This window comes from Prosopis cineraria, unplaced genomic scaffold (assembly GCF_029017545.1).
Source record: "Prosopis cineraria cultivar Desert tree isolate PC_DT_omini unplaced genomic scaffold, ASM2901754v1 PC59, whole genome shotgun sequence".
NCBI classification, from domain to species: domain Eukaryota; kingdom Viridiplantae; phylum Streptophyta; class Magnoliopsida; order Fabales; family Fabaceae; genus Prosopis; species Prosopis cineraria.
The window spans coordinates 1,680-28,217 of record NW_026555389.1 but is presented as its reverse complement, the minus strand read 5'-3'; the positions used below and the strand labels follow the sequence as shown (position 1 = coordinate 28,217).

Here is a 26,538-nt window from a genome sequence, read left to right as displayed (position 1 = left end):
AAGCAATTACCTTATGATATAGAAGTTTCCTATACTTCTGGTTTAGTCGGTCGATCTAATGTGTTGTGTAAGACTAAGATGACTTTTAATGGGTGGTCGACTTGGGTGAATGTGATCAAATTACTTATGCAAGGGATTGATTTAATCATCGGTATGGACTAATTAGCTTATGGTACTATCTTAGATTGTATGGCTAAGATAGTGATTTTGGTAGAAGTACCGAAGGTGATCGAGGAATACCCTGGTCATTCTTATTTTCTTTCTTCTTTGCAAGCTGAAAGGTTGATTGAATAAGGTTGTGAGGTTTACGTGGTAGTGCTCGCTACCTAAGGATTTGAGTCATGTAAAGTAGATGAAATTGAGGTTGTTAGGGAGTTCCCGGAGGTGTTGTCAGAGGATGTGTCAGGATTACCTCCAGAGTGTGAGGTTGAATTCTCGATTGACCTGGTACTGGGGAGACAGCCAATTTCAAAGGCTCCCTATAGAATGGCTCCTTCAGAGTTAGTTAAGTTGAAGAAGTAGCTTGAAGAGCTATTAGATAAGGGATTTATTAGACCCAGTATTTCTCCTTGGGAATCCCCTGTCTTATTTGTGAAGAAGAAGGATGGTAGTTTAAGATTGTGTATTAATTATAAGCAGTTGAATAAGGTTACAGTAAAGAACAAGTACCCACTACCTCGCATCGATGATCTCTTGGATCAGTTGGTTGGTGCCACAATTTTCTCTAAGATTGATTTACGTTCAGGGTACCATCAGTTGAGGAGTGAGAAGGATGTGGCGAAGATAGCTTTCAGGACTCGATATGGTCATTATGAGTTTTTGGTTATGCCATTCAGCTGACTAATACATCTGCAGTTTTCATGGACTATATGAACCGCATCTTTCGGCCGTTCTTGGATTAGTTTGTGGTGGTTTTTATTGATGATATATTGATCTACTATAAAGATGAGGAGCAGCATGCCAAACACTTGAGGACTGTCCTAAGGTTTCTGTGAGATCATAAGCTATATGCCAAGCTCAATAAGTGTGAGTTTTTGATAAGAGAGGTTAGGTTCTTGGGACATATTGTGTAGGCAAATGGTATGCAATTGATCCATATAAGGTTGAAGCAGTCTTGAAATGGGAGAGATCAAAATTGATAACAGAGATCCTTAGTTTTTTTGGATTAGCAGGTTACTACTGGCATTTTATTAAAGGTTTCTCTCAAATTTCTATGCCTTTGACTAGGCTCATAAGGAAGGATAGGCCATTTATCTGGGATGATAGGTGCGAGATAACTTTTTTTGAGTTGAAAGAAAGGTTAACAGCAGCTCTGGTATTGGTGATTTTGGATCCTCAAAAGCCCTATGACGTGTATACTTATACCTCTCATAAGGGTCTTGGTTGTGTTCTAATGCAAGATGAGAGGGCAGTGGCATATGCATCTCGACAACTTAGGCCACATGAGGAGAATTATCCGACGAATTTATGATTTAGAGCAAGTCCTAAAAGCCAAATTCTAAAAAAAAAGACAAAACAAAAAAATGAAAAAGTAACCTACTGATAGGTTTTTCCTAATATATTGATCCAAAAAGGTAATAAGAGATTCAATCATAAACCACTTATACTCGGTTGTATGTCAACCTCCCCTTCACCCCCAAAAGTGGTAAAGAAGTATTTTGGGACTAATTATCCTTGAGTTAGCTGCGGTGGTCTTTGCATTGAAGATCTAGAGTTATTATCTTTATGGGACAGAGTTTAGGGTCATGGGCGACCATAAAAGTCTCAAGTACCTGGTGGATCAAAGAGAGGTAAACATGAGACAGAGACATTGGATGGAGTTTCTTAAACATTATAATTTTGAATTTAAGTATCATTCGGGGAAAGCAAATGTATAGCAAATGCTCTTAGTCGCAAGACCTTACATGTAGCCTATTTAATAGTTCGGGAGCATAGATTGATGGAGACTTTAGTTGAGACTTCTCTGGGTATGACTGAGTTCTCCTTGAATGGTCTTAAGACTACGGTTATCTCTAATGAATTTTGAAAAGAGATACGAGATGCTCAACTTCAAGATTCAATTTGTTAAAAATAAGTCAAGACATCGAGGATGGTGAGACAATAGACTATTGGTTTAGTGATGATAGGTATGTGGTTTTCAAGGATAGGGTGTGTATTTCCAACAATGAGTCTATTCGAAGAAATTGTTGGATGAGGCGCATTATAGTAGCTACACCCTTTATCCTGGTACTACTAAGATGTATCATGACATGCAGCATCATTGGTGGTGGCCAGGCATGAAAAAGGATGTTACAGAGTATGTTAGTAAGTGTTTGACCTATCAGAAGGTCAAGATAGAGCACCAGAAGCCATCAGGGTTGTTATAGCCTCTGGAGATTCCCAAATGGAAATGGGACAATATTTCAATAGATTTTCTATCTGGTCTGCTAAGAACCCAGCTAGTTTTGACTCTATCTGGGTAATTATAGATCATTTGACTAAGTCAGCACATTTCTTACCGGTCAAGGCCACCTATATGGTTGATAAGTATGCTGAGATCTACATTAAGGAGATTGTACGACTACATGGGGTATCGAGAGATATTGTTTCAGACCGTGATCCTCAGTTTACATTGAATTTATGGTAAGCTATGCAAAGGGCTATGGGCAAGGATCTGAAGTTCAGTATGTCTTATCATCCACAGACGGATGGACAAACTAAGCGGACGGTCTAAACATTAAAGGATATGTTGAGATCATGTGCTCTAGAGCTTCAGGGAAGCTAAGATAACCATTTTCTTCTAGCGGAGTTTGCTTATAATAACAGTTATCATGCCAGTATTTAGATGGCTCCTTATGAAGCATTGTGTGGAAGACGGTGCAGATCGCCTCTTTGCTGGTATGAGTTGAGTGAGAGGACAATGATGGGACCGAATGTGGTAGATGAGACAATAGAGAAAATTAAATTGATCTAACAAAAGCTTCTTACGGCATAGAGTAAATAGAAAAGTTATGTAGATAATCATCGTAAGGACCTGTCTTTTGAGGTTGGGGATCATGTGTTTCTCAAGGTTTCCCCATTGACGAGCGTTTGATGTTCAATTCGAGCTAAGAAGTTTTCTCCTCGATATATGGGTCCTTTTAAGGTTTTGAAGAAAATTAGGCCGGTGGCTTATCAGTTGGCATTACCACCTCAGTTAGTAGGTCTACACAACGTGCTTCATGTATCACAGCTGAAGAAGTACCAGCCAGACCCATTACATGTGATAGAACCTGAGGAGGTTGAAATTCAGGAGAATTAACTTACTGGACTGAACCAGATCGTATTGTCGATGCTAAGGATAAGTAGCTCAGAAATAAGACAATCCGGTTGGTAAAAGTGATTTGAAAAGGGACAGCTCCAGAAGATGCAACTTAGGAAACTGAGGATCAAATGAGGAAGGAGTATCCATAGTTATTTTCTTAGGTATTTTCTCTCTTTGATTCATGAATTAGTTTGGATTTTGGGACAAAATCCTTTTTAAAGGAGGGGAGAATGCAACATCCCAAAAATTTTAAGACTCGAATTTATTTTAAAAATAAAATAAAATATCTATAATTAAATTAAAATTTAGAATAATTTGATAGAAGTCCAGAGTTTGAATTTTTACTAAGCAAAAGTTAGGTTTTATTTTATTTTTAACTATGAGAAAAATTACCAAAGTTGACCCGAGCTTTTGTGTTATAATAAAAAATGTTGGGCCCTTTATTGTAATTTTCTCCAAAATCTTATGTCAACAATTTAAGAGCAAAAGAGAACGCAAAAAATGAAACAAGAAAAGAAACGCACGAACGGGAGAAAGGAAGAAGAGAAGAAAATGAGAGGGAGTTAGGCTTGGATTTAAGAGGCTTTGTGACCGTTGCGAGCTCGGCTACATGATAGGTAAACTCCCTACTTCAATTCTCTTCCCTTCCTCTTGATTTTCTTTAATTTTTGGAAGAGAGAATTTCTGGATTTTGATCCTAAAGGCTTTATTATTGTAAGTTTTTGTTTCTTTGGATCATAGGGAGGATGTTTTGAGTTTCTATATAGTGATCTAATATTTTGAGTGGATAATTGGATGAAAACAGGTGTTTTAGGCACAAATCAAACCCTGAGAGATTGGGTTTTGCTCCTCAATGGTTTAAGCTTATTGACTTAGTTATAATTTTGCTATTTGAGCTCAATAAGATTTAAATTAAGGTTTGGTTTTCATTATAAGGGCTAATGGTAAAAGTTTGAGACATTAAGTGAAGGTTTTTAATTGATAAAAAATTATATAAATTGGAAATTAGCCTAGTGATGGCTAATAAATGGTTTTGGTGGTTAAGTAGTATTATGTGAATGGTTGGTTTAATATATGGACCATTAGGATGGATTATGACTCGTTAACTCAAGTTGTATGGTATGAGTTATCGTCTTCATTAATGCTATTTGTCATGATAAGTGATATGGATCACTTATATGTTGTAGAGATTGTTGGTGGAATTTGTTCGGAAGTTAAGGAACAAGCCGAGTCCTATTTTGTACAAGAAAAACTCTTTTGGTACCAAAGGGTTGAAGTAACAAGAGAATTTATATTTCTTATTACTTTGTTTTAGCTATTTTTGAATAAATATTATTAGCTATCATGCATTTCATGTTTTAACAGATTAAATGTGCTTTATAAGGGATTATAGGGTACTATTTTGATTATAGTGCAAATATGTTTTCTAATTGTTTAACAACAATGTTTTTTGGAAATGAAATTTGTTTGCATGTATTGTAATCATAAAGAATAGAAGTTGCACTTAAGGAAGTGTAACTAAGTAAGGTACCTCAGATAGGCTAAGGAACCGTTTAAGGAGGTTTATAAATGTTATACTACCTTAGAGTGTTGAAGTGGTTAATACTCGAGAAAGGTTGACACGAATAAAATGCATGATCTCGGTGGGAGTTCACCAATGAGAAGGTGGGAGTTCACCAGTGAGAAGAAACGGCGCACTCTGGAATTTGGTCCGGAGGAGTTGTCATGACAACACTTTTGCTATCATGACAGCAATATTAATAATGTTGCAACATGCACGAAATTCAATCCGTCTGTTGGATCTTTTTAAAATTTGGTAATAGTACTATTTAAAAGTGACGTGTGGGCTCTAGAATTGCTCCGATTGGAGGCGGATGATGAAATGGTACACTCCAAAAGTTAGTCTAGATGTGATATCAAAGATGTCATGACAGCAAAAATGACCAATCTTTTAACATGTCTAATTTTTAATCCAACTGTTGGATCATTTTAAAATTTGGTAAACTTATAGTATCCTTTGAATGTGACATGTGAGCTTTAAAATTTCTTCAATCAAGGATCGAATGACAGAACGGTGCCTCCCGAAAGTTGGCTCGGGAAGGCTGTCATGACAACATCTTTTTGCCTCGCTTTCACTTAGTTTGCTTCCGTGTGCTATACGTAAAACCTATAAATTTTTTTTATTTAAAAAAGGTTTTAAATGTTTACTTTGCAATTGTGTATCTGCTTAGTGATTTAAATGGTTTGTTTCCTAAGTTGGTTTTAGGATTACCTCTTTAACCACACTTAGTTTATTTAAATTGTGTGATTTTGGATAACACTCGGGACAAGTGTTACAGGTCAGACACGGGCGAACATAAAAATTTGCATTTTTCACTTCTTTTTACTCAGTTCTAGCTCCAGAAAACCCAATGCCCTAAGATTTTCAGCTCCAGTCAACCCCCTTCTTGTGTTTTCTGCTCTGTAGCTCAACACCTGTGTCGACCTTCATCATTCTCGTTCTTCATCTCTTGCGTTTATTCACGCTGCCTCACCATCTGCACTGCCTCGGCGTCTTCGACCTCGTCGTTCTTCAGATTCAGCTTCAATCTTGGTAATTTATTCAGTTCTTCATGTATCGTCGTTCTTTGATGCACTGCCTCTCGTTATTCATGTATCGTCATTTATTCACTTGTTTTATTGTTCAATGTTGTGCTGCTACCTCCTAGATATTTATTAGTATAACTGCTGAACCAAGAGAGGCAGTCAGGCAGAGCAACTGATTAGTTTTTCAAATTTAATACTGAATTAGTGATTTAAACTTTTTTTATTTAGATGCATTATTTTGTTGAGTTAAACATTGATTTATTTTAAATTTTTTTAGTTCTCTTCATGTTAAAATTGCAGGATATTGTTTAAAATTAAACCTGCAATGGCTTTTAATTCTAGACCCGGTAGTAGTTCAAGAAGTGTGAATTCTCAATTTCAATCTAGTAATAAAAGATAGAAGAGAGTACTCCTTTATAGGCTTATGTAACTTTGGTTCCTCAAGAAAATGAAGGGGATGGTGGAAATAGAAGTTGGAAGTGTAACTATTGTAATAACCAATATAATGGCTCTTATTCCAGAGTTAAATTTCATTTGTTGAGGATCTCTAGAAAGGGCATTGCTATATGCCCGAAAGTTGATGATAGTTGTTTAGGTGAAATGTGAAAAGCTCAAAAGGAGGCTGAGAATAGAACAAAACCAAGATATATGCCATTGCCAACTCCAACTAAGAGCTTGTCTCCTTTATGTCAAAGGGGTTCTACCTCTATTCAAAGTGAACACAATTAGGGAAAAAGGAGGGCAATAAATACAATAGAAAGAGCTTTTCAACAAGGAGCTAGAGATAATTTAACTACTGAAATTGCTAGAATGTTCTATTTAGCTGGCTTGTCTTTCAATTTGGCACGTAACCTATATTTTATTAGTAAATTTTAATATGCTGTCAATAATGTAATTCCTGGTTTTAAACCTCCTAGTTATAATGCACTAAGGTCTACTTTGTTGCAAAAAGAAAGGGCCAATGTTGAAAGGCAACTTGAATCAATCAAAGGGACTTGGGATCATAAGGGGGTAAGTATAGTTACGGATGGTTGGACAAATGTACAAAGAAGGCCATTAATTAATTTTATGGCTGTAAGTGATGGAAGCCCCATGTTTTTGAAGGTAATTGATGCAACTAGTGAGTATAAAGACAGATTTTATATAGCTGACTTGATAAAGAAAGTGGTTCAGGAAGTAAGCCTCATAAAGTTGTTCAAGTAATTACTGATAATGCACCTTTTTTTAAATCTACTAGTAAGATAGTGGAAGATTCTCACATCTTTTGGACACCATGTGTGGTGCATACACTTAATCTTGCCTTAAAGAATATATGTGCAGCAAAAAATACAGAGGCAAATGAAATTGTTTATGGAGAACGTTGTCGAATCACTGAGGTGAGGGATAATGCAGTCTTTATCCAAACATTTATCATGAATCACTCCATAAGATTGGCCATGTTTAATGAATTTATGCCATTAAAGTTGCTTGCAATAATCGAAACAAGATTTACATCAACAATTGTGATGTTAAAGAGATTCAAACTTATCAAAACTTCTCTTCATACACTAATTATTAGTGAAGAATGGAATGCTTATAGAGATGATGATGTTAGAAAGGTTGCTACTGTGAAGGACATAATTCTTAATGATATTTGGTGGGCGAAGGTTGATTATATTCTCTCTTTTACTAAACTAATTTGTGATATGTTGAGATTTACTGACATAGAGAGACCCACACTTCATTTGATTTATGAGATGTGGGATTCAATGATAGAGCAAATTAAGGAACCAATTTATAAGCATAAGAGAAAATCACTTTCTGAGTACTCTTCATTTTATGAATTGTTTATAACATCATCATTGATTGATGGACAAAGAGTGCCACTCCACTACATTGTCTTGCCCACTAACTGAATCCTAGGTGTGTTATTCTTATTTTTTATCATGAAATTCTTTTCTTTATCATTTTTACATCACAACTCCAATTAATGTTATTATATTATTGTAGGTATTATACAACACAATGCCTTGAAGGTGGACCGAATAGAGTCTCTCCATATAGATATGCTGAAATATCAACTGAGAGGAAAAAGTGCATTAGAAGGATGTTTCCAGATAAAGAAAAGAGGAAATTGGTTATGAATGAATTTTCAAAATTTTTTGGATGTTCAGATGAGTTTTCTTTTATTGATTCCATACAAGATAGATGGATATTAGAGCCCAAGGTTTGGTGGAGCAATCATGGTGCTGATGCTCCTAAACTTTAAGGGATTGCATTGAAACTTCTCAATCAACCATGCTTATCATCTTATTGTGAAAGAAATTGGAGTACTTACTCTTTTGTTCATTTACTAAAGAGAAACAAGATGCTTCCAAAAAGAGCAGAGAACTTGGTTTTTGTTCATTCAAATCTTCGTCTTCTTTCAAGAAAGAGTGAGAAGTATTCCACTGGAGAAAGTAGATTGTGGGATATTAGTGGAGATTGTTGGGAAATAGATGATGCTGAAAAATCTTGAAGTTGCAAGTTTATCTTTAGATGAGCCAATTTTGGAGAGAGAACTTATAGGAGAAGTGGTGGCGTCAATGAAGATGGAGAAGATTAGAATTATTTTAAGTTAATAATTATCTTTTGCCACTTGATAATGTTTAAATGCTTGACTATTTATTGTACTATATTTTGTGATGGCATTAAACATCTTGAAATTGTGTTTTTAGACATCTAATATTTAATATTTAATTATTTATATACCGTCCCGTATCCTAAAATTTTAAAAATAGCCATGTCCACGTATCGTATCGTATCGTACCTGACACTCGTACTCGTATCGATACTACTTAAGGTAAGACTGGTAGCCTTATCAAAACTATATTTGGAGGAGGGAAATCATAATGGGAGTTAGGGTTTTCTTATGAAGAAGTTTCATAAAGGGAATAATAGTGGTCTGCCACTTTGCTTTTGAGTTCTCTAGGGTCATAAGTAGGCATGCACATGGTCCAACCGGCTTCATCTCAACTCGATACCTGGCCGGAGTCGGCTTCTCTCCTTTGAGAGAAGCCTCCTCTACCTCTCCTTTGAGGTAGAGGAAAATCTGGACCATCCAGATTTAATCTGGGCGGTCCAAATTAATAGTTTTTATTTTTATTTTATTTATATTTTTAAATTAAAAAATATATTAAAATTAAAATTTTTTTAATAAATATACTAATAAATCTGAAAGTCCATCTTTAATATAGATACATTAAATTAATTTAAAAAATTTAAATTAACTTTTCAAATATATTCTGGTCAGTGTAAATATATTCTGAACAGAACAGTAAATTTATTAAAATAATTTAATATTATTTAAACCATCTATATTAAATTTAGATTGTCAAATTGATAGATATATTTATTAAAAAATTATAATTTTATATATTTTTATTTTAAAAAATATAAATAAAACATAAAAATAAAAAAAATAAATCTGAACTTTCTTCTACCTCAAATGAGAGGCATAGGAGGCTTCTCTCAAAGGAGAGAAGCCAAGTCCATACTTGGTCACAAGGTTCAACCCTGATTTTGGTTCATCTAGAAAATTAATGTTAAAATACGAAAATAATTGTATTTATGAATAAAAATATAATTATAATATATAAAATAGATCTTTTTATAAAACTCATATTAGAAGGGACTTTTGTAGATATAGTCCATATTATATAACCAAAATAAAAAAAAATAGCTCAACATTTATTATATATTGTATCATGATTAATTATTATATTTGTCAATGGAATCCCTTATAAATTTTTAAATTTATAATGATAAACCCTTATATATTAATAATAAACTTCTTGTATATCAATAATAAATTTTTTGTATATCAACATGAACCCGTCATATTTTCAAATTTTTAAAAATTAAGTCTATATTTTTTAGATATAAGATTTTTTTGAGTCAGTAAGTCAATTTATCCATATTATAATTAAAAGTAATAATTTTTCAAATTACATGTATTTAACAATTATTCATCATTTTTACATGATATAAACTTAAAAAATATTAGAAAAATTTAAATCATAAAAAAAATTCCATAACAAACATAAAAAAAAATACAATAAATAAAAACTATTAAGTAAAATAATACTATAAAAATAATCAAATTTTACTAAAAAGAAAGAAAGAAAGAAAAGAAAAGAAAAAAGGCTGCCAGGATATCTGCAAAGGCCTAGTTCTGAGAACTTTAAGAGACTTGCAAAATTTTGTACAGAGACATTAGAAACAAATCATGTTTCCAAGATTTTGAAGTTATGTATGCCTATCTTGAACAACGTCCGCTGAGAAATAGTTGTGTTTAGTTTTGATATTAAGAACGTCCGAAACTAATCGGTAATTTATCAGTATATCTTCTTTTTCTTCACATCTTTTTGGGTCAAAATCTTTTGAATATGTGTGTGTGTATATATAGATATATATATTTCCTTCCTTAATCTTTTTACATTTCATGGTTGACTGCCGATACCGGTGAGAGGCAAAAGATTTAGTTAAATTATCTTCATTCCTCGTTCTTTGGATAGTGGTGTTTGACAGAGGATAGGAGTAATAGTAGCAAGACCAAGAAGATTTACTGAAGCATGCAAATGACATTATATTATCCTGCATTACCGTGATCAGTGGATGAAGATTACAACCATCAATGCCTCCCTTTTACTTCTTTCCTCCCCTTGAGCTCAGTACAACTAATAAAAACTAGTATAATTGGTAAAGATTTAATTCAAAACTCATAAGGCTGTGAATTCAAATCCTGCTACCTACATGAGAATCTTGTTGATGACTGATTTGTAAATACCTCTAAAAGTGCTCTTTATATCTGGAAGCATGTCTTTGACCTTGCAAATAAAACCCAACTCACCTAAACCATGTATAAGACAAAAATTCAATGCAAGCGGCCATTTGCCATTTGGCGTCAAAGATAAGCGTTTCTCATCTACCTTGAATAGAAATTTACATGAGAGGAAATCAAGAATCTACTAACCATCCACATTTAACAAAAATTTTGATACAGCAGGTCAAATCCTTTTGCTCATGCTCCTGCCTTTTCTCGAGAAGAACAAGCAGCTATGCATTTATTTGGAAAAAGAAAATGTCCAAGCCATGAAAAATCAGTCATGTCCAAACACATGTTCTGTCGTGGCTAGAGTCATAGCTACTTTTCACTTCTTGTTCTCACCAAAGATCAAACAGTGGAAAGGAATTAAGACCATAGAAACAAGTAGTTAATTTAATGAATAACGTAAAACAATAGAAAACATTTAAGTAGGGCAATCTTGAGCTGTTAATCTTCAAATTCGATAGACTATAAAGTACACATGGTACACTATTGAAACCATAGAAACAAGTAGCTATTTTAATGAACAATGTATAGTGTATCCTGAGTCCTAAATCTAAAGCTGTCAAGCTGCACTATTCTCTCTGGTTCTGTGCCCAATGTGTGCGGCAAGCATTATCCCATTGTATATATCCACAATTGCAACCAAAAAGAAAAAATCAGAGCATTTAAATTTGAGAATGAAACTTCATTGAGGTCCTTTCCAGCAAGCTGGCCGTTGGGTTATGCTTCTGAGCTGCACCTCGTTACATTAAATTGCTCATCTCACGTACAATTATAGCATCAAAAGGTTGAGCTTTCATGCTCTGCAACCTAGATTAAACACATTAATGAACAACAGAGAAAGCATATTCAACAATAGTGTACTCCCTCCGGTCCTAGGCACTTTCTAAAATAAGTATTTAGTCCTCAATATAAGGCACATGGAAGATTATTTACTATCATTTTCCACTTTTACCGCTATTGTAAATTTAATTTTATATCTCATTGTATATTATGTATTTCTCTTTTTCTATTTTTACCAAAGGTAAAGTTGGAAATTGTTTCATTTTAAGACATATTTAATAAATCAACTGTCGTTTTTTTTTTAATTCCGGTGAAGCACCTAAAAGAGCCTTGTAATAAGGACCAGAGGAAACACTTAACAAAGAGGCTCAATCAATGATAGTGAACTTACTAGGTAAATGATCAAGAACAGCAAGATTTTGGTATTCCATAACATAACTTAGTCCCAACTATCCTTACTTCTTCTAAATGCTTTCTTATCTGAGAGCGCTTTCTTGCTCTTAAGGCGTTTCTGCTCTCCAATAGCAGCCCTTCAAAATTACACACATGAGCCACAAATCAGTTACATGCCCTTCAACATAGAGTAGCACTAATGTAACTTTAAGCCCAAAAGAAAAAAAAAAAACAACAAGAACAACAACATAGCTAGCAATAAAAGAAATCATGTCACTGTAACTTGAAGACTCAGAAGTTTTAAAAACAGAACTGCTCTTACATCTTCGCAATTTTCTTCTTTTGTTCTTCAGAAGGAGGTGGGGGGACATACGCGGCAGCATCAATAATTGCCTGATTTTTCCATTAGACAACAACAAAATTACCAAGTTTAAAAAAACTTTTTTCGGTTGTTTTGGGGGGGGTTAACAGAGACAAAATTCTTCTTTGATGATCCTAACAAGGTAGGATGAGGAAAGATAATCAGTTTCTGAATGGATTTATAGGCTTGCTCACAAGAAGTAAATAACAAGTAAAACTAATTATAATTAAGAAATGTATTAAAAAAAAATGCAAACTGCAAGGACCATATAGCGACCAGTTCAGAAGGACTTAAAAAATCAATGAATAGTAAACAGAAGTAAAAAACTAATTGATATCTAAGTGGGATGGAAAACCCTACTCCAAAAGCTAGCTATTGAGGTGAGAAAACCAACACATTTAAATATCCCATTGAGCACTCCATACTATTCAACATGGGAGTTGGCATCCTATACTACCAAGTCTCTATCAATTGGCCCCCTTGCATGGAGAGTCAACATCCCGGTGACTGCACTCCATAACACTTAACTTGGCCTCCTACTAGTTAAAACCTTCCATGGTTAGCTCTCTTCAAAATTGCAGACAACTAGACTCTGATATTAATCAATGGGCACCAAAGTGGGATAGGAAACCCTATCCCAAAAACTAGCCGTTAAAGTGGGAGGATCAACCCACCTAAATATCCCATTAAGCACCCCATACTACTTAATGTGAGACTTAGTATCCCATACTAACTAGTCTCCATCAAAAACCAATTTAAAAATTACTTCCCTATCCTACATTCTTCCACCAGGTCCTCACTTCAGAAAGTTGAACTCTTGTCTTAACCAGCTGACATTAACTGTACAGCTTCCATCTCGTTTCAAAGGTCTCATTGAACTCGTGTTTTTCTTCTCTTCTTTTTTTATCAAGTTAATGATGGGAGAAGAGGATATATGGAAGCATGTTTATTTGCAAATGTCCCCAGCATAACAAAGTTTGATGCTAATGCAAAGTTTTGAACAATTTTGATAGAAGTCTAATATTGAATGTTCTATATCACCTGAAGTTTTTCCAAAGCATCCTCAATGTTACCCCTGAGAAAGAATGGTAGAATCAGGATAACTTCTCTTGCAACATACAAGGGAAACACAAATAAAATAAAATAACAGGGAAGATACAAACTTTTGTGTTCTAGTTTTTGTTGAGGAAATCACAAGTTCCCCATCCTTGTTAATACGATTTTTTTCCTGCTCAAGACATATTAAAGTTAGATCAAGAATTGAGGAAAAATAGGATCCAGAAATCAACTTATGAATCCATGAGATAAAGAGTTTAACTATCCGCTGTAAGCAGAATATGAAAAGATACAACCACATACATGCACGTGCACATGCGCACTTAAATACACATCTCAATGTATAATATTAAGATTTATGAAAATTGAACATTCCATTGTTTTGTACCAAAACAAAAGAGATCTGTTGCAACAAACCATTTGCATAATTCTCTCCCTGATCCTGTCACCTAACCAATATGCATTTTTAACATTGAACCGCATGTCCACCTTGGTGTTCACTGTCCAAGCAACAATAACGAGCAACAAATGGGAAACATCTCATAGTACGGGATGCAAAACAAAAGGACGAAATTAATAGCAATTTTGATGCAAAGTTACTAGCAACAGTTAAGAATAAGTTCCAGCAAAGTAGCAAATAGCCAAATACTGTTAAACTGACCTTTATTTACATTTTGACCTCCAGGTCCCCCACTTCTTGCAAAGCTCACTACGACATGATCTGAAACAAAAAACAAAGTACTTAAAATCTATACCATTTTCTTGATATAAACCAAGCTAGGTACAGAGGGAAAAGAGGGGGGAAAACATGATGAACCACTAAACTGCAGCATCATTATGTTCATTAAAAGAAGACAGTGGCTATCAAAATCCCAGAATAAATATATCAATGGACAATTTCTTAATAGGGTCCTGGGATAAGGATAGACTCTAACTGTTGAAAAACCTAGATGTGGCAGAAAAACTATTACAAATTGAAATTTATGCAGAAGTACTATAATAAGCATCGAGCAACACCAAATTTAAGAAGGCATACTGCTTCAAAGAAAATAGAATTCCACTGATATCTCTAGAATATTGCACATAAGATCTTGCAGGAAATTTATACATTAAGAGAAAATTTGGATTGATACAAATATCAGTTTAAGTTTTGCAGCAATTAATCAGAAGGTAATCGCAAGAAAAGAAATCACTCACCCAATGTGATTTTAGGAGTAGGCCCGCTATCAAATGCCTGAGCTCGGTCTTCAGCTTCTTGCAGGAGCTGCTGAACCTGGGAGAGTCGAGCTGATACTTTCTTCCCCCCACCATCAGCATCTGAAGCTGCAAATCGAATAGCACTGGAACCAACCCAGCGTCGTGATAACGGAAGAACAGCATTTCCACAAGCTAATGGCAAATGAATTTCTGGGTTTTTAGGAAGCCTGCACAGAGAAGAGATCGGAAGTATAGGGGAGGGGTCCAATATCTCCTTGAAGATCATTCTGCTGGTGTTCCTGATGACAGCCATATAGAATTCACAGCAATCCTAGATACCAAAATCCTGCTCTTCACTTTCTTAACAAGAGCGGCGTTGGAACCAAAACTGATAAAAAAAAAAAAGGAAAGAAATGAGGAAGGAAAACCACACATTTATGTGATCGTAATGAACTGTATTTATTACATCATCCAAATCTGAGCTGTCGTTTTCCTCTCATTTAATTTCATTTCCATGAAATTAATGTTAATATCATCAATGCTATATATAAAATGAAAACATGAATTCAGTTATAAAAATAATAAAATATATACACAACCTAGTAAAAGTAAGAAATAGGGGAGAATACTTATTCTCTTATTCATTATATCAAATGTGTATTACATAATCCTACATGTATCAAATGTATGTTACATTATCTCTATTCTCTAACCTTAAAAGACTAATCAAGAGACACAAGTACATTACATGAATTAATCTACATAATCATATATTGTAAAGATTTTGAATGTAAGGGGAATCAATTTAAAATGCATATTAAAAAACTATCCATTTGAGAGTAATAAGATATGATGCCGTTAAACATGGGATGAATGAACCGTAACGGCTTCATTTTTTAAGATTGCAGACATCAAACAATGCATTATCCAACACCATCAATGAAGGACAAAAATCAAATACAAAGATCACATCAAAAATTCAAAATGAAAAAATCAAGTAAAATATAATAGCTTGAGAAATTAAAAATCAACAATGTCCAAACTAATACTAAAATTGAGCATAGTGCTTATACAATAAAGACTCCAACACTATAATCATGGATCAAACATGTAAGGCAAATTTTATGAAGGATAGGGTATCATATTAAGCACCTCAAATTAGTATCAACATCATGTCAACCAGCATATAGCAAGCAGGAAATGCCATGTAGTTTAAGTAACACCAATCTTTTGTCACCACCAAATGGCTCATGCTCAAATATATATATATATATATATATAAGACTTATCAGAAGTGATCGGCAATGTTGAAAGATATTTAAAGCAAATATCAAGGGACAAACCAGGGGAGATCAATTAAATAATAGGCATTGAAGGTTTTGTGCTTTGAAATTAGCAACTATATATGCTTTTAGGTATAAAGAAATTGCATCCATCCTCTGTTTCCAAGCATTCCATACATATAAAGAACCATGAAATTGGACGGCTGGCAGGACAAAATCAGTCTTTCTAAGATTATGGGGTCCAAGAATCAACCATTAGGGTTGCCTAGAATTGCCTCAAGCTTGATTACTACTCTCAAATATTCTTCTCATTTCATTTTCAGCATTCAAATAAATTCCAGAACAAACACCTTCATGATGGGCTGTTTCAGATATCTTTCCTAAATTTGAGGCCAAGTTAGCTTTTTTTTTTTTCCCCGGTTCATCTTTGATGAGAAAAGGGAAATATAAGATAAGGATACAGAAAAGATATGAAAACTCAGATAATACCAATCGTCATAATTACTCTTTCATCTGAGCAAAAATTCATGTAAACCTCATAACTAACTCAAGTCAGTTACTATGATCAAGAGACTTCGAATTCTAAACGCCTAAAATTTTCTCAGCATCAAAGGCGAATTATATGGTTTAATAGATTATGAAAACCATTACCGGATAAAATAAAGGCAGTGAGACTATAAACCGAAGAAAATGAAACTCTGCTAGTCCAACTACTTTCTGCCCAATTAATATGAAAGAGAACCTAATTCAAAAATCACAAAATCACAAAATATAGGAAAAAGGCGAACGTGGCATGCGTTCATGAGTTGGAATCAAGTGTAGCATCCACCCCCCCTCCCACAACAACACCAAAGGATAAACAAAAGACAAAATTTTCGTAATTGATAGAGAAGGATCATTAATTAAACCTGGTCCGGTTCAATCGTCCTCATTGAGGAGGTCGAACGGATCCATGAAGAGATAAACAGAGCAAAACACTGACCTAGATGAAGAGATAATTGTGCCGACGGTGAGAACTAAGAGGTGAACAGAGAGAAGACGAGGTGAAGAGAAGCAAGGAAACTGGAGTCGAAGCCCGATACTGGTCCGACGGCGCTGGTAAAAGTGAACTTAGTTCGAAGGTGGCCAGGTGGGGTTCGGAGGAGCGAGATGACGACGTGGCTCAGGCTTCAGAGCGGAGCGTCGAGATAAGCCTCTCATATCTTTCACACTCTCGCTCTAGCTCCCGCCCACTCTGCCTCTCATTGCCTCCACTAGTCATTTTCTAAATTCTAAATATGGATATTTTTTTTATTTAATGTATTGTCATTTAAAAAAACAAAACAAAACAATAATCCTAAAACATATAAATGATAATTAAGTATTATTTTATTAAAAAATATATTTTATATTCTTATAATTTTCTTTAATAAATTAAGTCTATATATATAATTTTTAATAAAAATATAAATATTGTATTAAATTAATTTCTTATTTTTGGCTAAAAAGTATTAAATCAAATTTTCTATAAACTCAAAAAGAATTTTTATTAACGATGAAGTTAATAATTCATTATTAATTTCAAAGATTAACATCTCTAATAGCTCAAATTATAATGAAAGTTTGATTAAAACAAAATAAATTATAAAGACCCAATTCAAAATTAGAAGAAACTATAAGGACTTACTCCCTTCATTTCAGAATGTAAGATATTTTTTAAGAAGTTGAATGTTTAAAATTATAAGACATTTTTAATCTTTCGAGATATAATCATTGTCTTTTTTAAAAATGCCCTATTAATGAATACTTTTACATTTATTATGGGGTGTTTAACAAGAGTAAATATGAAAAAATATGATTAGTTTAAACATAGGTAACTATTTTATTGGAAGGTAAGATTTAATTAAAAATGTCATACATTTTTAAATAGAATGAGTATAAATTAATTTTTTAATTATTATTTAGTATTTAATGACTTGTCTAAATGTGGCCTTTTTTTGTAATAAAATGATATGTTTACTTTCAATAACTATTTTATATTGAGACTTAACTATTTTAGTTAGGTTATTGATTAAAACATAATAGAAAATAACTAGTTTCCTTTTACAAATTTGGTTATCAATAAAATACAACTAAAATAGTCATTTTCAAAAAAGAATTAGTCATTTAGCGATCTATGTATATGTAGCTAAATAAGAATAAATTTGTCCACAAATTAATCTAATGTTTATCAATCTAATCCCTTATACTACATTTTGTTCTTTTGTTTTTAAAAAAATCTTTAAGAAAAATGATAATGAAATCCCTTTAAGTTATATAAATGATAATTCGCTCCTTTGAAATGCTATAATTTCAATAAAGTCCTTAAGAACTTCTATGTTAATAAATTTTAAAGTAAAAAAAATCATTTGATCCGTACTAAAAATAACAAGCCTCAATTATAATTTTTATTTAAATAATCACAATTTTTGTTCTATAAATCGCAAGAGTTGAATAAAAATTATAACTTATCAAATATAATTTTTATTATTAAAAAATAAGCACCAATCACAACTTTTATTTAAGGAATAATTTTTTTCTTTTGTAAATCACAAGATTTGAACAAGAAATCATAATTCATCAAGTGTAATTTATATTATTGAAAAACAGGTTCTCAAAATAACAAACTCCATTCACAACTTTTGTTTAAAGAATTGCAACTTTTATTCAAAGAGTTGCAAGAATTGAACAAGAAATCACAACTTATCTATAAGAGTAAAATATTCTTTTTTCAATATACAATTTATTGACAAAGACAGCTCTAAGAATTTCAGTAAAATTATGACATTTTGAAAAACTAAATTATCATATATAGAATTCGAAAGAATTTCATTATTATTTTTTTAAATTTCTAAGTATATTTTCCCCGGCATAAATAATTGCACTTCTTTTTATAAATGTACAAGATTATTATCAATATTTCCTATCCATGTCAATAAATTTTAACTGCATTACCTCATCTTTGAATGATAAGTCTCAAATTGATAACTAAAGTAAATTTAAAAAAACTAAATCAAAAAAAATTAAACTTGAGGGATAAATTGATAATTGAGATAATTTATTATTATTTTTATTATTAGTTGATAATAATTTTTTAATCCGTTTTTCAACTAGTTATATATATTTAATCTTTTAATGTTTCAAGGACCCTCAATTTTAATTTCTTTTCAAAGTCATCCTTACTTAACGCACACCTAATTTTATTTATATTATGAATGATTGTCATTGCTATTTACTTTTTAGATAATATGTAATTCTCTTAAAAATAAAAATATTTAACTATTTATAATATTATGAGAAAATATTTCAGTCTCATGTATCAAGTATATTTATTTAATCAATTTTATCGGATATTACATAAAATTTGTATTATCAATCAAATCCAAGATTCGTTTGAAAAAGAATCCTTAATCCAACTAGCTAGGAAGGAAAAAAAAAATTCACTATAAATAATAGAGGCCTCATGCATCTATTTAGTTCAAGCTTCTTGAGATAAAAATGACAGAGAAGAAAAAAAAGAGAGAGAAAATTGGAGCAGAGGTTGCAAAATATATAGGCCCCAAAAAAATCTGGACAAAGTTTATAAAAACTTGGAGTGTGGCCCTTCACAAATTTAGTTAGAATGTGATCTTTCTTATTTGCTCAATAAAAACTCCCCTCAACAATTATAAAATTTTTGGCACTATATATCCAAAATAGAAAAAAAAATCCTGCATAACTAGTCCGTGATTTAGAATTCCGTATTATATGCACCTAGCAATTTAAAATAAAATATATATAAGAGTTTGTTAGATAATAATAATGATTCAAAGAAAATTTTTAGAATTTCACATTAGCAAAAATTGTTGTTTATTATCTAGTTGAAATTGGCTTGGCTTTTCATTTTTAGAAATAGAAGACCAGGCTAAGATTTATTATCTATTATTAGATTTTCACTATCTTCACATCTCTCGGTAACATTAAATTTTTTGCGGATTGTGTTTGATTCATTTTGGACAAATAATTATATGTTTTTCATGTTACTGATATGCAATACTACATTATCAATATACATTTGTATATTAATTATAAACAAGTTGGTAAATTTTCACTGATATGGCTTATGTATCAGTGTTATATAATAGTATGTTAGTGACAATCAAACATAAACTTGTTTATCATTGATATACAGTTATATATAAATGATGTAGTATCACAGAACAGTAACACAAAAAATATATGATCATTTGCCCAAAATAGATCAAACACAATTCGCAAGAAATTTTGGACTCTTAGCTTATCACAGAGAATCAAATACCTAAACTAATAAAATAAAAAAAATTATGAAGTAGCTTTGTTTTCTCGTTGGCGTGCTCTATTTCATTAAGTACCGTTGATGTCTCTCACCATTGTAACTGTGGCTCAGTCACATTGCTCTGCTTTCTTTCGTCTTCAAGTTGCTTCTTCTATCATAACTGTAACTTGCGTTTGTCTCTCTCGTTCGCTTGATTTCTCGTGTTTTGAGTCTTCTAGTGTTTGCAGAAAGTGTTATAATTTTATAAAAGCAGTTTTGTAAATCAAATATTAACTAAATATTTGAACGGTCATTTTTAAAATTTAAGAAAGAATATGTTATTTTTTTTATTTAATCTTATAATATCAGCTGTACAAAAGCTCCAAAAAAAAAAAACGTAGAGAGATGAAGAAATATCTCCAGCAACAAAAGAATCTGAATATTATGATACCACTTGTTTGCTACTTACAAACAATCTGCCAAGAGAGAAAGTCGTTGCAGAAAGGAGAACCAACCAGAAGAGAGAGAGATTCAAGAAAATAAAGACAAATTATAAAGAAAGATCAACATTATTGTAACCAAGATTCTCATGATGATTCCTCCTTGTTCGAGCCTCCACGTTTGCTGAATTTGCTTCACTCATTGATGCTGCCATGAAGGTTGACCAAAAGATTGATGATATGGGAGGTCATGATATACAAATGGTGATAGAAGAGAAGCTTTGTGAAAGTGTTACAAATTCAAACAATAATCGCTTCTCAATCCCAGAAAACAAGATCTTGAAGGAAGCCAGAGGCAATTTTCTGCAGCCTCAAGAGGTTGAGTTTCTGAAAACGTGTTCAACAAATAATAAAAGACCTCAACGTATAAATGTGTTGGTGCTGGAACCAAATCTTCAAGAAACTTACTTCTGAAAAGGTGGCAAATGAAAAGTTGTTCTACTTATAATCTGATTTATCGTTGGAAACATGCGCAATCTAATGATCTCAAGGCCAATGATATGGTGCAATTATGGTCGTTTAGAAGGCTTGATGATCAACTTGGATCTGCATTAGTCAAACTTAATCAATAAGAAGATTTTACATTTTGCAAAAGTTTGATCGATCTTGGATTCCTTTTTTGCATCTAATTATATGTTTCAGGTTTTTGTTAATTGTAATAAGAACTTGTTCTCAGATCTTTTTTGAGTAACATCTGCAATCAGAAGTCTCCTCTTCGTACCCCGTTTTTTTTTTTTTTTCCCTTTTATTCTTTTTGCATGGTGAAATGAAATGAGATGGGGGATTTAGATTTTTTTTTTCCTCTCGCTAGTTTATAATTTAGATATTATTTTCAGAGAGCTAAGGACTAACTATTTAAAATATTAGAAATGCAATAAAAATAATTTCAATGGTGATAATAATTAAGATAATAAATATAACTATTGTGTGTAACCTCCCCTTGATCCCATTTCAAATTAGTTTTCATTACTTTTAGTTAGAGCTGTTAATTAAGGTTAAATCAAGCTGCAAAATAGCCAGAATTGAACTGCTATTTTAAAATAGAAAATGATAATTCTGATTTAAAAGAGTCGGCCCTTTAAGCTCTTTTATTTTTAAAAAATTTTAATATAAAAAAATAAAAGACTAATTATCTAACCAAAAGAAATAAAAGCCTTAGACTCATTCCTCCTTCCACATTCATTCATTAAGATTTAATTGATAGTGCTAGCAAAGTTTAAGTTTTATTAGTATTAATTTTGATGTTGTTATTTGATATTATACTTGTGGTATAGATTGACATAAATTTATTTTCCTAAATTTAATCTTATGTGTAATAACTTTTTTTAAGATTACAAATATATTTTTTATATTTTTAAATTAAAAAAATAAGGCTAAGGCCTACAAGGTCGGCTCTTCAGCCCTGAGAGCTAGGTCAAACCTCATAAAATAAAACTTTCAAATATAATTAAGCTTATCAAGGCTATTCTGTGTAAGCCCTAACCCATCAAGAGTCGATGTTTAGAGCCGAGTTTGCCCTAATTGATAGTTCTACCTTTAATTAAGGGATGAATTGTGGTTGTAAATCATTCAAGTGAAGGATCATGATTTTGTAATGTTGAATAATCACCATCAAGAATGTGTTCATTTGTCTTCTCTCTAATCAATTCTTTGCAATCTTAACAATAAGTGTGCGTTGGGTGAGGGGGTGTAAATGCACCCTCTCACTTTGGAAAAAATTACAAGTGTAGCATATAAAATTTACAACTTTGCACCTCCGATTTTAATATTTTCCCCCCTTTGAACTAAATAAAAAATATTTAAGTTTAAAAGCTTATTAGATATATAATATTTTAATGATTTAAATAAGATATGAAGAGTATATTTATAATAAAAGACCATATCTACTTATTTAATATAATTTTTAAAATGAAAAATGATAATAAATTTATTTATGTTATTATAATTTTAATCCTAGTATAATTATTACTATTTTTTAAAAAATATTAATTTTTCATTAAATTATTCTGCATCTCCTGACTTAGGATCCTGATTCCGCCACTGTTAACAATGACTCTTTTCATGGTGTTTATCTTACGCAAGCTTGATTGTCACATGTCCTCTAGCTCCTTTCATTTTTTAGTTCCTTTATTGCATGTTTGTATGCAACAAAGTGTGTTCTAGAAAGGAGATGAGAAATATACCTAGAAAGAAAATGTGATAAGTATATTTTCATTTCTTTTCAATAAAACAATTTTTTATCTACCAGACATTGCATTAGTATCTATTTGGTTGTTTGAAAGAAATGAAATTAAATAGGTTGATAAAGAATAAAGTGAACTAAAATAAAATCATGGATTGATTGAAAATGTGAAAATGCTACAGAAAGGAAAGTCATGGAATGATAAGAGAGATAAAAATGGGGATTTACATGAATAAGATCAGCAATGCTCATTCTCATCTCTCTATCACTCTATAGTTCTCATCTCTCTATCATTGTCACCTTTCTATTAATTCATGATCTTATTCTAGTTCATTTTATTTTTTATCAACCCATTCCATTTCTTTTCAACAACTAAACAGGTCCTTAGTTTGTATGTTACTTGCTATAATTTCCCTCTTCATAATCTCCTAGTCACATTATATAGGTAGGTCACTTTTAAATCTTGTTATTGTAATTATTTTTATTTATAAATATATTGGTCTTCACTTCAAAAAAGGAAAAAAAAACAAAGAATATGGTTTATCTTCAATAGGGGAAAAAAAGAAGAAAAAGAAATTGCTTAGTTTTCGTTGTTCAGTACTGTACTGTTGTGCATTTCCAGTTGAATATGGGGAGCTAAGCTTTGGATATCAAGATAAAGGAGATTATCAATTTCAAATCATTTGGCCCCAATTAGCTAATGAACTTAATATGCGTCAAAGAAAATCAACATAGCTACAAGCTGTAACGCATGATATCAATTGAAATTTCAGCAAACAAGTACACCTTTCGATCTCATTTATAAAATACATTCTACAATGTTCATTTGGTCATATTTATTAATTATAGTACGGTATTTTAGACAATATTTTAAAAGTATTTTTACAATTATCTTTTATAAGGATAAAAAATATAATATTATTTTTTGAATATATTATTCAAGGACAATGAGACGTGTTTGAAATTTTTCACATTTTTATTTCTTCTATTTCTTTTGTTTTTTGTTTGTTGATGTTGATGATTTTGATAAGGGAGTGGAGGAGTATGTTGGACACGCAGAAGCAAGAACTAATTCAAACTGGATAGACAGGTGTACCTTGATGTCAGAGTATTTATGTGTTCTCAGCTCAGTTTGAAAAAGTAAACATCTTTTTGTCCCTTCCTGGCCAAATTATTTGCTGCATCCAGAGGAATCAATTAATTCTTAAAGCTTTCAAGCAAACGAATGACACAATTCGTGGACGTTCTAAAACATTGCACACACACAACTTCTTCGCCTTAAACCATGCATTTTGTATTTCAGGAAGCTTACTCTGATGGGTTTTATGAACACAATCATCGTAGTAACCTTATAGAAGGCAGAAGTTCTTTTTTGATGAAAGAGAAACCAAGCAAGTTACTTTCCGCATAACATGAAAACCTGACCCAGCTGTGTATGATGCGTTCATAGCTGTTGCATTTCTGTTTGCAGAATTTTTGTAGTAATGGGAAAATTGAGGTATAACCAGGTAATTTTACACTGAGACATGAGATCTCTTGTTTCATGACTGAACCTCCTTACCATTTTGCCTATTGCTTTGGATCAAAGAGATTTGGAACAGTGACTTCTGTGAAAGTTAGAATAGAAAGAGCACTCAAGGTGTGATAGCTATGTTAATGTGTCCAGGAAAATATTTTGTCCAAAATTTTCTGCACGACTAATTCTCATGTGACTTCTATCATGCTAAAGCCACGGAGTTTGTCCAGTCCTATGTCCTTTATCATTCCTCTTACAATTTCTACATCTCTCCATCTTCCCAGTCCAGCATATATGTTAGATAGGATCACGAGTGGAGTTGGGTTTTTCTGGTTCCAAATCGAGGAGCTTCATAGCCATTTCTTTTCCAAGATTGCAATTTAAGTAAGACCTGCATGCTCCAAGTAAAGAAGAATAGACAGATGAAGATGGCTCTGTTACTGTTAATTCTTCCACTAGGTCTCGAGCTTCGTCCAACCGGCCACATCGACCCAAAAGGTCAACTACGCAACCAACGTGCTCTGGATTTGGGTGCAAGCCATAATCTCTTTTCATCATTCTGAAAATCTGCAAACCCCTCTCTACCTCACCAGTGTGGCTGCAAGCAGATAGAACGCTAACAAATGTTGCACCATTTGGTTGAACTGTTTGCTCTTGCATTTCATCGAAGATTCCAAAGGCAGACTCATTGTCTCCATTTCTCCCATAACCACTTATCATTGCATTCCAAAATGCTGGGTCATTTGGTTTTATCTCAAATTGATCAAAAATTGCTCGTGCCCAAGAAGAATGCCCACATTTCATGTACATGTCAATAAGTGCAGTTACCAAAAATTCATCCCTATTAATATCAATTCTGAGAGCAAGTCCATGGATCTCTTTTCCATGTCTCAAAGCAGATAAATCCGAACATGCTGACAAAAGACTCGTGAGAATTTTCAAACTTGGAGCCATGCCGGCTAGCATCATTTTCCTAAACACACAAAAAGCTTCCACACTCTTTCCTTGTTGTTCAAACCCACTGATCATGGAGTTCCAAGTTACTGAATCAGGATGCATTCCTTCAAATACAAGAAGTTGAAACAGTTCAGCGGCTTTCTCAAACTGTGCATTTAACATCATTCCAGCAATCATCGTGTTCCATGTTACTAAATTCCTGTTCCCTTCAAGTGTTTTGAAGACATCAAAAGCTGAGTGCCAACAACCACACTTGGAATACATGTCCACAAGTGCGGTCACTACCATAACCTCAATCCCTGTCACAAGTTTTGTGATGAATCCATGAACTTGGCTTCCAAAACGCACATCCAAGAGACCGGCACATGCAGAAAGAACAGAAACCAACGTGACAGAATTGGGCTTATCATTAGAACATACCATCATGTCCTTAAACACGTCCACTACCAAACAGGGAACCCCATTCTGCAGTAGCCCTGTGATAAAAGCATTGTAGCTGACAACATTCTTGTTTACTAATCCTCCATATACCCTATTCGCCGAATCCAACTCTTCAGCATTAGAATACATAGAAATAAGCGAGGTCGCAACATAAGTATCTGATTCAACCCCCAATTTCACCGCCCAGCAATGTATCTGCTCACCACTATTGACCCCACCACAGGCAGACAACAAACTAGCAAGAGTAACAGAATTGGGTCTTAAATTACCATATCGATTAGCTTGAATAACCCTGAGAGCTACTCCATGATACCCATTTTTCGAAAACCCAGAAACAGGCGCATTCAAAGAAGCAACATTTCGGTGAGGCATATCGTCGAACACCATGAGGGCATCAATGAAGACGATGAAGTTTCATGTACATGGCCGTGTGAGAGCTGTGGAAGCGTAAGTATCTGCTTGGAAACCGAATTTGATGACATGGGCATGCAGGATTTGACCTTGCGAAGGAGATTTGAGGATGGAGCATGCTTTGAGGAGAGGAGGGAAAGTGAAACTGTGAGGAGAGTTGGGAAGCAGAGTGGAGTTGGGAATAGATATGAAGAGCTTCTCTGATAAGCCATCAGATACAAGTTTTGCGATATCGCGCTTCATGGATGACAGACAGAGAAGGGACATTACTCCTTTGCCAGTTTCATCACTCATAGTATCTCACAGAACCTCTCCTGGTCACTCGCATCGCTTTGAATTTGAGAAAGCAGAGTGAGTCCCCTCAGGAGCTTGGTAGAAGGCTAGAGGCGAAGTTTCTTTCTTTCTTTTTTTCTTTTTAATAATTTTTGGGTTGGTGTGGGGGCTTGTTT

General features: G+C 33.1%; 1 protein-coding gene and 1 pseudogene across 1 annotated transcript; both read right to left on the bottom strand.

The window, feature by feature from the left end:
* Window positions 1-11,154: 11,154 nt before the first annotated feature.
* Window positions 11,155-17,027, bottom strand: LOC129295148 (uncharacterized). Its single transcript, XM_054933624.1, has 9 exons — window positions 16,774-17,027; window positions 14,509-14,896; window positions 13,973-14,032; window positions 13,729-13,811; window positions 13,419-13,483; window positions 13,297-13,330; window positions 12,217-12,287; window positions 11,893-12,031; window positions 11,155-11,528 (listed from the first exon to the last, which is right to left on the bottom strand). The coding sequence occupies exons 2-8, from the start codon at window positions 14,819-14,821 to the stop codon at window positions 11,941-11,943; spliced, it is 717 nt and encodes a 238-aa protein (XP_054789599.1). The 5' UTR covers window positions 14,822-14,896; window positions 16,774-17,027; the 3' UTR covers window positions 11,155-11,528; window positions 11,893-11,940.
* Window positions 17,028-20,542: 3,515 nt separating this feature from the next.
* On the bottom strand, window positions 20,543-26,332 carry LOC129295152 (pentatricopeptide repeat-containing protein At2g02750-like; annotated as a pseudogene).
* Window positions 26,333-26,538: the final 206 nt, after the last annotated feature.